At 40.3% G+C, this 12,500-nt stretch overlaps 2 protein-coding genes across 3 annotated transcripts in view; one reads left to right on the top strand and one right to left on the bottom strand.

The window, feature by feature from the left end:
- The window catches only part of cbc (crowded by cid), a 32,848-nt gene extending 23,852 nt beyond the window's left edge, over positions 1-8,996 (top strand). Inside the window, exons 6-9 of one of the 2 annotated variants that reach the window (XM_045736036.2) lie at positions 2,038-2,222; positions 3,681-3,900; positions 8,402-8,492; positions 8,843-8,996. In XM_045736036.2, coding sequence (XP_045591992.1) covers positions 2,038-2,222; positions 3,681-3,900; positions 8,402-8,492; positions 8,843-8,954 — 608 coding nt within the window. In that variant the 3' untranslated portion in view covers positions 8,955-8,996. Of the gene's footprint in view, positions 1-2,034; positions 2,223-3,680; positions 3,901-8,401; positions 8,493-8,842 lie in introns of both variants that reach the window. The other variant, XM_045736034.2, reaches the window with a different exon arrangement.
- LOC123753825 (uncharacterized) overlaps positions 8,769-12,500 on the bottom strand; it is a 70,277-nt gene continuing 66,545 nt past the window's right edge. The window contains exon 18 of the mRNA XM_045735779.2: positions 8,769-11,157. Within this exon, the coding sequence (XP_045591735.2) occupies positions 10,816-11,157 (342 nt within the window). The 3' untranslated portion in view covers positions 8,769-10,815. The remainder of the gene's footprint in view (positions 11,158-12,500) is intronic.

The following is a 12,500-nucleotide window of genomic DNA, read 5'->3' as shown; positions in this document are numbered from 1 at the left end:
TTTTTGGTGGTCAGGTGATCTGCCCAGGCGGATATAAAGGTCTGATCAGCAATCTTATCCTCATTCTACTTTGCTCTGATGAAGGCGAATTAGCCGAAAACGCGTTAAGCATTTTCTATTTTTCATATGTGGTTATTCTGCATACTTGGATCAGTGTTTTTGTGATCATTGTTGCATATATATATATATATATATATTATACTCATAAACAAATACATATACTGTATATATCAGTAGTCTTTTCATATCACAAGTGATTCAAGAAGTGAACCACAACAGTTTCTCTACAAGGCAATTTACATTTACCAAAGGTAGTGTCAATTGTCATGGTTGTCCATTCCCTAACTAAATAGCAAGAGCTTTTCTGAAGTTGCTTATCACTGCGGGCCCATGCTGATGAGAGCCTGGCACGAGTGTAGTATCCTGGGTGGACACTAATGAGAGCCTGGCACGAGTGTAGTATCCTGGGTGGACACTAATGAGAGCCTGGCACGAGTGTAGTATCCTGGGTGGACACTAATGAGAGCCTGGCACGAGTGTAGTATCCTGGGTGGACACTAATGAGAGCCTGGCACGAGTGTAGTATCCTGGGTGGACACTAATGAGAGCCTGGCACGAGTGTAGTATCCTGGGTGGACACTAATGAGAGCCTGGCACGAGTGTAGTATCCTGGGTGGACACTAATGAGAGCCTGGCACGAGTGTAGTATCCTGGGTGGACACTAATGAGAGCCTGGCACGAGTGTAGTATCCTGGGTGGACACTAATGAGAGCCTGGCATGTGTGTAGTATCCTGGGTGGACACTAATGAGAGCCTGGCACGAGTGTAGTATCCTGGGTGGACACTAATGAGAGCCTGGCACGAGTGTAGTATCCTGGGTGGACACTAATGAGAGCCTGGCATGTGTGTAGTATCCTGGGTGGACACTAATGAGAGCCTGGCACGAGTGTAGTATCCTGGGTGGACACTAATGAGTGCCTGGCACGTGTGTAGTATCCTGGGTGGACACTAATGAGAGCCTGGCACGTGTGTAGTTTCCTTTCTTGTGATAGTCGTGTCTGCCTAAGCATTTCCGTTATTTTTTCCTTCTGTACAGTCTTCTGCGTTTTCTTTCTAGAGTGGTCCTCTTTCTGACCCTCCTCACAGGCATGTGCTTCAAGCAGACCTTGTATGCTGTCAGTTGAGCTATTCCCTGTGTGGGAGTTTTGTTGCTTAAGACTGTTTCCCATTGAATGTTTGCAAGGTCTACATTTATTTTTTTCCCAATCGATCCTCTTATTGTTGAAATTTAATTGATTGAATACCCCTTCTCGCTTGTTGGGTCTCTTAGACCTACTACCGTTATTTATGCTAGTTCGCACTTCAATGAGCTTATGGTCTGAATATGTAGTATCTGAGATTGTAATGTCTCTGATTAGTTCATCATTGTTTGTGAATAACAAGTCTAGTGTGTTTTTGTTCCTAGTTGGTTCTATGATCTGTTGATTGAGTGAGAATTTGTCACAGAATCTCAAAAGTTCTCTGACCTGTGGTTGGTTATTTCCCGGGTCGTTCCCTGCTATGATATTTGTGTTTGCCATTCTCCATCTTAGACTTGTTAATTGAAATCTCCAAAGAAGATAATATCTGGTGCATCTGCTCTGTGAATAGCAAATGCACAAAATAGAGAACTTTTTTATGCTTCTTCTTCAGGTTCTTTATGAATGACATTCAAGCTGCAGATAATATAACGGTTATTAACACAAACTCGAAAGACTTTGAAAGAGATATTGACAATATGCCCGTGCACTCAGCTCCTGGGCCGGACTCGTGGAATTCAATATTCATTAAGTCTAAGAGGAGCTAAGTGAGAAGGGGGGAGGGGGGAAAGGCTTGTATTATATAAATAGAAATATGTGGCTAAAATTTGACATAACCATGTAAGTGTACACATTCCTATATCTATTCATATAGTTTTGGACATTTTTTGCTTAATATTCTAATCAAATTTTATATAAATTATGATTGCTAATTATTTGTATTATTTCTTTTTAGTAGCAGCTTCTGGTGTGGTCATCAACACTTGTGGGTGGGTCAAAGATGAAGGTTACAAGAGCTTAACACATGTTGCTCAGGCATTTGAAGTTGATGTTATTATTGTACTCGACCAAGAGAGATTGTACAATGAACTCGTCCGAGATATTCCTTTCATCAAAATTGTCTTCCTGCCAAAGAGTGGAGGGGTTAGATATTTTTACTTTTTTAATTAACCAATTCTTTTATTTTTTAAAAGTAAAAATTATATATAATTTATTGACAGTAATTGCTATTTAATTCAATGAAATAATCTACTGAATTATTAGACCCTTATTACAGTGTATTATTGGAGGGGCAGCCAGTCCATCTCTATTCCATGGCTCCATTTAATTTTCAAGTAGATCACCATAAATTGTTTTTTCCAACTTACCATTTATCATAAATGCCACTTTTTCTCTACTCCTTGATATGCTGCCACAGAAATTGTCTATAGTGACCACATCTCTTGTCCACTATGTTTCATTTTCTCTGTGAGGATCCTTTATTGATCAATCTATTTCTCTGTGGTTAAAATCCCCAAATATTAGGGTTTTTGCTTTAGCTCTCCTTAAAACTGTGACTGACTTTTCTATTATCTTCAGATATGTTTTGATGCATTTATCATATTCCTCTCTGACCTTCCTGTAGTTAATGCAGGGTTGTAAATAACACCTACCAGTATCTTCATGGTCCTCACTGTTGTTATACCTAGTATGAAGTCCTGCTGGCTGGTCATCTCTGGAATTTCTATACGAATGACACTAACAGAATAGAGTCTAGGCTAGATAATGTCCACCTTGGAAAATTACCATCCTTCTTAGATTTTTTTAACTTTTATCACTTTCTTTACTGTATTGTATTTATTTGTTTATACAACTGCATTAAAGATATTTTCTGGAGAGGCCACTGGGTACCTCCCTGTTGCTAGCCACTTTGGTTAACCTCCACTTCTTTTGGGTCACACCAGGCCCTTTTGAGTCAATAGAAGCCTTCTGAAGACCAGAGGCCAAAGCCTGGCCTCCCTCACAAGGGCGCCGAGTGCATGGGACCCTTGATCAGCCTTACAGAGAAGTCGGCCACCAGGAAGGTAGAGCAAAACAAAACAAGCAGCAACAGTAAATCTAACAAATGCAGAAAACAAACCATCCTGTAGTTAGGTCATTCACCCTCTTGTAGCAGCTGTAGAACTTGGAGCTCCTAGATCCACCTTTTTTACTGTGGTGAGATAACTTCAGGCAGTCATAGAAGGTTCCCTCCTAGAAATCCGGTGTTAGTGTAACAAAAGGCCTCTTACTGGTGGGCCGCTTAATGAGTCCCAGTTACTGCCCTTCCCTTTTTAGGGCCTTGGTTTTTCATTCTTATGTTGCTCATGTGACTTATGGTATGGTTGTTGCTGGTTTGACCACCCAGATTGCTGGAGTTGCCATCTGATGGCGGGGAGGTATAACTGTCTGTTGAAACCTTTACAACTGTTCACCTATTTTAAGCGGCAGAGAACCACTGAGGGGCAGGCTCCACCAGAATGCATATCATTATATTCAGTGCCAGATTTGTTTTTCTGTTAAGGTGTATTTAGTTATCATTGTTTTCTTTCCCAATATATACAGTATATTATTCCTTGTCAGGTTGTTGAGAGAACCCCGCCCATGAGAGCTTCTGCTCGAGATGATCGTATCCGTGAGTATTACTATGGTCTTCACACCAAGTATCACCCACATAGCTTTGAAGTGAAAATGAGTCACCTTACAATATACAAGATTGGTGCACCAGCGTTACCAGATTCCTGCATGCCGGCAGACATGAAAGTTGACGACCACATGACTAAACTTGTGCCAGTGGAACCAGGTAATATACAAATTCTGTACCCAGATAAGGTATTTAATATCTTATTTGAATTGGCATTCAATTTTTAGCAGCATGAACTTTTATGAACTGATGAATTTGCAGTGGGGATAATTAGTCACATTAATAATGTATTGTTATACTTGCATATCCTTGCACTGTATATCATTAAAAGGTTAGTATAAATTTTCATTTCCTGTTGGCTTCCTAAAGCTATCTCACCAAGTTGGTTCTCAAATACTAGGTCACATAAGCCATGGAATTCTTTTTGGCCTACTGGGGCCCAGAGGCAGAATTTGGCACCTTCAAAGAGGCACAGAGAGCATATGACACTCTGCCACCCCACTGGGAAGGCATCCCAAATGTCAGTGAAACAATACAGATCATTGCTGGGTTCAGCGAGACCGAAGCCTCGAAACTGAAAAATAAACTCCTCAAACAATGAAAACAAACGATCGAATTTCTCAAAGCTAGCGCAAAGTCATTAGCACTAATCTTCAGGCAGCCACCCCCAAGTCAAAACCTGCATCAGAGGAGCCGCAGGATATTTCAAATTCCTAAGTATTGTCGAACAGATTGATGACTGTGAGTGGTGTCCCAAGAATCATAAAGGTGTAGTGTATTTGAAAAATAGATGAGATAAAACAAATGTAGCAGGGAAAGTGAAATAATTAGATGAGAAAAAATTGCCTTAGTGTAACAGTGCAGACGACAAAATTTAAGATGGCCGCCGGCAAGAAGAAAAACAACACAGCTAGATTTTGGTGGATTTAATGAGGAAAGCAATAATATAAGCAGTCTACACAACAAGCTAGCAAAATTGGATATTATTGTGAATTATCATGTAGAAATGATCAGTAAATTGAGAGTAAAGGAAAAAGTAATGACCACTTGGGTAGCAAAGTATCAGATCTTGAAGGGATAGTGAAAGAATTGTGCAAGGAAAATAATAAATAGGAAACTAAATGAAAAGCCATAGAAGATGACAAACTCTTGAAAATAGCTTTTGAAGAAGTTTAAGTAAATCTAAACATAAATGACTGCAATAGGGTAGGTAGGGAAATCCAGCAGAAAAAACAGCTTATGTCATTACAGATGGAGGATGTTACACAGGGAATAGAAGAGTGCAAGGATATGCAACTCACCTATGCACAAGTGACCAGGGAGAAGGAAAAAATAGAAGCAGTAAAGGAAGCCAGGAACTGCAGCAACCAGAATAAAATAAGCATTAGCCCGGAGCAGAAAGGAACTGGCATCAAACCCGAAATTGATGCAAAAACACAGTCGATCGAAGTAAGTCCCTATTAATTTTTGGTTGCAAAGAAAATGAGATAATATCTAGGTCAGCAAGAGCTGTAGAAGAAGCGAAAGTAGTAGATAAAATTGTTGGACTAGTTGAAGGTCTTACAGCCAAAGAGAATGTCTGTGACTACAGGAGAACTGGCTGGTACGAAAAAGGGAAAGATCGACCCATGAGAATTACCCTGAATGGTGCTAAACAGACGGAAAAAGTACTAAGGAATGTCAGGAAATTACAAAGTCATGACGAAGGGAAATTCTGGTCATTAGGACGAGATCTTTCAAAAGAAGACAGAGAAGCTGAAACTGAACCTGGTCGAGACAAAACGTCTAAATGAGAGCAGGAACGAAGAAGAAATAAATTCTTTTCTGTGGAGAGCCCTTTCGGCTCCCCTGGAGCTATCGGACTGATGTGCGATATATTAGTCTAGGGCATTAGTCAGCGGAGTTCAGCCTACTGGGGACCAAGAGACAGAACCTGGTCTCCTCGGAGAGGCACAGGTAGCAATGACCTCTAGAAAACCACTCTGTGGTTGGGGATATTCTTTGTCTGCCATTAACCAGGGTTAGGACCCAGAAAAGTAGGCATAACAAAACAAACCCCACATTGTAAGAAAATTACAACTAAAAACCGAAAAGAGAGGTAGAACTCCCTCTAATCCCAAGGAAACAAGCAAACATCACACTCCACTGCTGCGCCACTCGTCCGTGCAGCCCTCCCCTCCCAAGAGGGTGAGGGAGGAACCTGAGACCTCCCTACACTGGCTACCCAGCACTCCAGTTCGTTAGATAATGTGTTCCGGGGCGGAGATCTTCTCTGGCCTCGATTTCCAAGGCGGTGTTTTGTTTTCATGGCGAGCTCTGCAGTGTTGTTGTGTAATGGCCAGGTGTTCCTCATCAATGTCAGGGTTGCATGCGCTTAGGGGCTTCCTTCCCTAGACGCCCTGTGAGTACTGTCCTTGCATGTTAGGGTTCCCCTCCCTTCCCTGGTGTATTCGGGATAACCATTTCCGTAGGAGTTTTTGCTGCTCAGCATTTACCCTGCCCTTGGGGCCAGCTGGGGTTTCATGCCCTTGTTTGGCTTTGGGTAGGGAGTGGTATGGTGCTGGTTGGGGCATCAAAGTGTTGTGCTGCCTACCTACTCGGTGGCCAGTTCCTGTTATTGTTTTTCTTGCCTGGTGTGGCTATCATTCCACTTATAATATTTTGGTAGCCCTTTACTAAAGTTCTGTGATTGTACACGTCACAGGGGTTTCAGTGTATTGATCTCCCCCTTGTTAGCTTTGGGTCTTAACTGGTTAGTAACACCTTGCCCGGGCTTACTGTAGCAGTCAGCCTACAGACTCTGGAAAATCCTGTTGGGGCTCGGTAGATGCGTCTTTAAAGTTCCAGCCCGTCTTGTGGGGGTTCAAAGGTTGCTGTGTGCCCTTGTCTCAAGGTGACAGTCACCTCTTTTGCTTGTCATTCTGCCTGTTGGATCATATCTTCTTATCTTGAGGTTATCTTGAGATGATTTCGGGGCTTAGCGTCTCCGCAGCTCGGTCCTCGACCAGGCCTCCTTTTTGTTACACACCCCCAGGAAGCAGCCCGTAGCAGCTGTATAACTCCTATTTACTGCTAGGTAACAGGGGCATCAGGGTGAAAGGAACTCTGCCCATTTGTTTCCACCTCCACCAGGGATCGAACCCGGGACCTCAGGGCTACGAATCCGAAGCGCTGTCCAATCAGCTGTCAGGCCCTAATGCAATGGGAAGCAGAACTGAACTCAAATAAGGATGGATCCATAATGGAGGCGGAATCCAAGTCTTGCAGGAGGTGTGCAGCAAGAGCCTCTCGAACCTCCTATGGGAAGATATGAGGCAGAAAACCTCTGGAAGGCATTTTTTCCTCCTCCAAGTCAACGATACCTTTGATTTGGAGTCTCGCGAGTCATGTTCTCTACTTGTTCTCAGGTACTATTCTGATGACATTACTGTTAGGGTACAGGCAGCATCTGCGTTACATGCTAGGTTTAGGTTGCTGCAGTGCGCTAGATTGGTTTCCCACCCAGATGCCCCACTTTGGTTATAGGAACTCCAAAGTGCGGGGGGGGGGGGTGGCTATAATGCCTGGGGGCATTAGTCGCTTCGACCTTGGTTCAGTCTGCACTCCCTAGTCCTTTCCCTGTTGTTCATCCTGCAATTCCCCCCCCCCCCCTCCTCTCCTTCTGGCTCCCAAACGTCTGAGGGAGTCGGAGCATGGTTTAGTTGGTAATCAGACTCTGGCAGTTTTGGGGGCTGCCCCAGTCGGGTTGGGGATGGAGGCATTCGAGCCGGTTCCTCCTGTCAAGGCTTCTGGGTCCCACCAGCAGGCCCCCTTTTTTCAGCCTTTCCCCAGGACTCTACCTTTTCTTCAGGGGGTGGAGGGTATAAAGGACTGCTCTGCCCCAGATCCCGACTTTGGGGGTCTTGGGCCCTCTTTGACCCCGCTTGGGTGTTAGTATCCTCTTCATGGGGCTTGTTGTTGCAGGGGGAGGGGTTTTCTCACCCCCCCCCTTCCCTGTATGATTTGAGTTCGGCTCCTCCCCAGGTTCGGTTCCGAGCTTCCTCAAGTTCTTCATCCTTGTCCTTCCGGAGGTTTTCTGCCTCTCGTATCTTCCCCCGGGAGGCTCTTGCTTGCATACCTCCTGCGAGAGGTATGCAGGATTCCGCCTCCATTGTGGATCCAACCTTATTTGAGTTCAGTTCTTCCCATTGCATTGGGTCATGTCTCTTGACTGTCTTGAACACAGGAAGTTCCTCCTGCATGATATAAGAGGAGCAGCTTTGTATGGGTCAATAAGCCTTCTGCAGTTACCTTCATTCTATGTTCTTATAAATTTTAGTTTGTTCAAAATTAATAATGCATAAAAACTTAAAAAAAAGACAAGTATTTTGTCAGTCGATGATTGCACAAAATATAAAAATAAATAAAATGGTTCAAAGCCACAAGTCAGTGTGTTCAAATGCCATTACTGGCTGGTTGCCTTGGTCAGAGATATTTTCAATTACAGTACAGGGGTGTATTGCATTACCAGCACAGTTATTTACCCTTAAGTCCACTATGGGCTCACCATAGCCTGTGCTACTTGGACCTTCATGTTCAAAGTAGCTGAATCTATAACAACAACAAGTTATTTACCTTTTATATTAATTATAATGCTCATGTTATTAATATTTTTTAACAGGTGTAAAGCTGAAACACCATATGCTGGCTGTCAGTCTGGCAACTGAACCTGAGGATCTTTTGACCTCCAATGTTGCTGGATTTATCTGTGTGTAAGTAAAAAGAATCAAGAGATTATTTTTGGGGGATATAATTTGATAACTTTGGAATTTGAAGATATGTCTGGTGAAAAATTTGCTTACATTACATTAGTTTACTTTGTAATAGTAATACAATTGCTTAAAAGCACAGCCAAGAACAAGATGGAGGGATAGGACAAATTTGTGCCCTGCCCACTTTTGAGGTGTGCTGGGCATATTATACTTCTGATAGATTTGCAAGAATTTGCATCATTTGTCATCTATGGATACATTAATGAAAGTCTATGGTGAAAATTTATTAAACCATGTTTTCTTCAGAAGGAAGTACATAGTTAATATTTGATTTTTTCTGAACTTTACAGTTTGGATGTTGACGAGGAGAGCAGGATGGTGAAGGTATTGTCTCCACAACCAAAACCACTGCCCAAAACCATATTCATTTTAACTGAAATCCAGTTCATGGATTCTAATTAGGGTTGTAATTTGCTAAACAGTAATACATTAATAATAGCTTTGTATGGATTGTCTTTACCCTAATGTCTGAGTCTTGTAATAATGCATTACAATTACAGTTGTAATAATGCCAGAAGCATAGGACTTGACTTGGTTCTTTCTCACAATAGTTTCTCTTCCCATTCTCGTAGTGCTGCCACCTGGCCATGGTCAGTTATTAACAGGATCAATGAAGTATATGACCTAGCACCTGGGTGGACTGTCTGCAGGGTCATATAGTGAAAATCATTAATCCCTGCACCTCTAAAGGGAGAGGTAACACTTTGACCTCTGGTAGGCTATTAAGGACTTCCAAGGGCTGGTGTGACTAGTGACAATAGCTATCATTCGACCTCTTCAGAAAAAAATGGGAGACTGTCATAGAAATATGCAAAGTGACCAAATTTCAACCTCTTATTTTGCCAGCATTTAACAGGCAAAATGTTCTCAACATTCGAAACTTGATATAGCTCCATCAGTGATTATTTATGCTTTACCAGACTGCAATTTGGAACATAGTCACAACAAATAACAGATTGAAGAATTTTTTTTTTACTAAATGAAAGCTGTGGTATACAATTGGCTTCAATTTCACTTTGTACTTGACATGAATGTAATTTAACATTAAAGTCTACTCCAATAAATAAAGCAACTAATAGAAAGGTGGAGAGAAATCTCCCAAGGGCAAAATATATCTATTATATTAAAAACAATAATACATTGGCAAAATAGATTTCATACTACATCAGAGAAATAGAGAGTGGAGCACTGAAGTAATTATAAGCCCTAAAAGAATAGGAAACAATAGTAATGTACATGACTATTTTTTTCCATTCTTGTTTTCCGACCTACCACGCTATTTTAAGCAGGTGGCATATATTAAGTCATCAGGTGACTTCATTGTTACGTTGCATATTTATATGTTGTAAAATTATATATCCAACAAATAGTGCTCAAAATATTCTCTGCACAATTATACCAACATTACAGGTATGTACAGCTTTCAAAATCGCATGGAAACAATATTATTTAATTTTCCTCTTTTAGTCTGATAATATAAGAAAGTAATTGCTCAGTAGCTCCTCAACACCCCCAGTATAATGACATGAAGCAGGTGCTAGGCCACATGAACCATCACACTAACAGAACAGTTTTTACAACTGACTCCACACAAACACCCAAGTCAAATTGGGCAAGCTTTTTACTCCTTTTCCTTCTTGGCAACACATCTATCATAAAATTAATCCTCATAAAGGACACTGGGTGACCATTTGAGTTTACTTTGTTCAAAATTTATTTGAAAGATACAAACACCAGTTAGGAATTCATAACTATACAGTTAAGGAATTAAAAGTCTTAATTATAGAAATAATGCTATTGCACGATTGAGGGTCATATAATTTATGAAATAATCCTGACCCTGCTTTAAATAATTACATCACAGTAATGATCAGCTGTTACATGCACATATTTATTTACAATCTCTTTGGTATTTAATATTATATACATAAGTTATATACACTGTACATCTTAATATTCTATACATCCTGCCTTATAAACATGTTCCCTTAGCAGCCAATAAACCTATCAAAGTCTACCCATTCAAGCCATTAATGCAAAAACAAGGAGCAATTTAAAATGCACCTAAAAAATACATTAACAAGATATGGAAATAATTACAGGTACTGAATTTGATAATTCAATCACAACAATCTTATCACTTCAAAATATTAAGTTTTTAGTGCCCACTGTAGACCAAATAATAAGATACTTTTGACAAAAGTTACATTGCCATAAAATTTACACATAATGAAACATTTTGGAATTATAGTCTTCTCTACTACTACGATACAAAATTCATATCTTCTTTGCGGACAATCTTCCTTCCTCGTGAACTAGTGCCTGCCATAAGTAATATGCTTGTTGGAATAGAGGAAGTTGCTTCAGGTGTCATGTTCACACTTTGGCACCTAGTGTCCACAACTATTTTATGAGGTCTACCAAGCTTCTTTTTTATCTTTCTCTCTTTATGTACCCCATGTGTCTCTTTACTTTTTACCAGTTGCAAAACGGGTACAGGTGTTGTGGATCCATCTGCAGTAGTGCGTGGTTGTGCTGGTGGGTGTGCTAGCGCTGGCGCTGGCAGGGGGCTTCCTTCATCTAAATCCATATCAAAGCTCGATTCCTGTAAATGTTAAAAAGGGTACATTATTCATCGATTAAAGTAAAAAACAAAAACAGCTGGTAGTTCAAGTGACAAATCTCCTAATTACAAAATCCTTAAAATAACTTCTCAATTGCTGTACTACTAAGCATGGTAAAATAGTAAAGGAGCTTGATCAAAATTTTGATACTCCCCAAAATTTAATGCAGAACTTACCTATTCGAAGAATGTAACAAGCTAAACACCATGGCAGCAAAAACTTCAATAACTTTCTCAAACTACAGTACAACACATGGAGTCCGAGATCACTTCCTCAATCCTGAACCGTGTTTTACTAAGTTTACTATATATAACTAACTAATCTATATATGTATGTATGTGTGTGTGTGTGTGTTGTACCTAGTAGCCAGAATGCACTTCTTGGCCTACTATGCAAGGCCCGATTTGCCTAATAGGTCGAGTGATTTTCTTTATTTTCAATAAATTGTTTCCTGTTGGTTTATTTTTATTATTATTATTATATTATATTTAGAACATAAATTATTGATTTTGTTATGTTAGTTTAGGTTAGGTTAGGTAGGGTTATCTTGAGATGATTTCGGGGTTTTATTGTCCCCGCGGCCCGGTCCTCGACCAGGCCTCCACCCCCAGGAAGCAGCCCGTGACAGCTGACTAACACCCAGGTACCTATTTTACTGCTAGGTAACAGGGTAATCTACGTTAGTTTTAACTCAAATTTAAAAAAAAATACCTCATACATAATGAAATGAATAGCTTTAGCATTTCATAAGAAAAAAATTAGAAAAATATTGAAATTCTGGAAAACTTGGCTTATTAGACAAATCGGGCCTTGCATATTAGGCCAAAAACTGCATTCTGGCTACTAGGTACAACACATACATTTATTGATTTTATATATATTATATATATATATATATATATATATATATATATATATATATATATATATATATATATAAATAATGCATGCAATTGACAATAGCAAAACACTGATCATTTTTATGTGGAAAATCCACAGAGAAATGTGAAAGGAAATGAACGTTTCAGCGTTAAAGCCTTTGTCAACACCAGACTGACTAGAGAGAGAGAATACAGGCCAACACCTGGAAACTGACCAACCCATCTCTAGGGAAAGAATTAACCAGAAACAGGTATAGCTTAGCTTAGAATGGTCAAAGAGGATTAAGCGGTCAGAGAATAAGGATGAAAGATTAAAGAAAAGCCTCATGAACACACAATATATGAATATAAAATTGTAATGAGATGTAAACCCCCAGAGTCGATATTACTAGAGATGAGGTCAAGAGGCACCTGTTGGATCTGGACGTGAGAAAGGCTGTTGG

Source organism: Procambarus clarkii, chromosome 6 (genome assembly GCF_040958095.1).
Source record: "Procambarus clarkii isolate CNS0578487 chromosome 6, FALCON_Pclarkii_2.0, whole genome shotgun sequence".
In the NCBI taxonomy this organism is placed as follows: Eukaryota; Metazoa; Arthropoda; class Malacostraca; order Decapoda; family Cambaridae; genus Procambarus; species Procambarus clarkii.
Note: the sequence above shows the minus strand (reverse complement) of the source record. Positions and strands in the feature narration are given on the sequence as shown.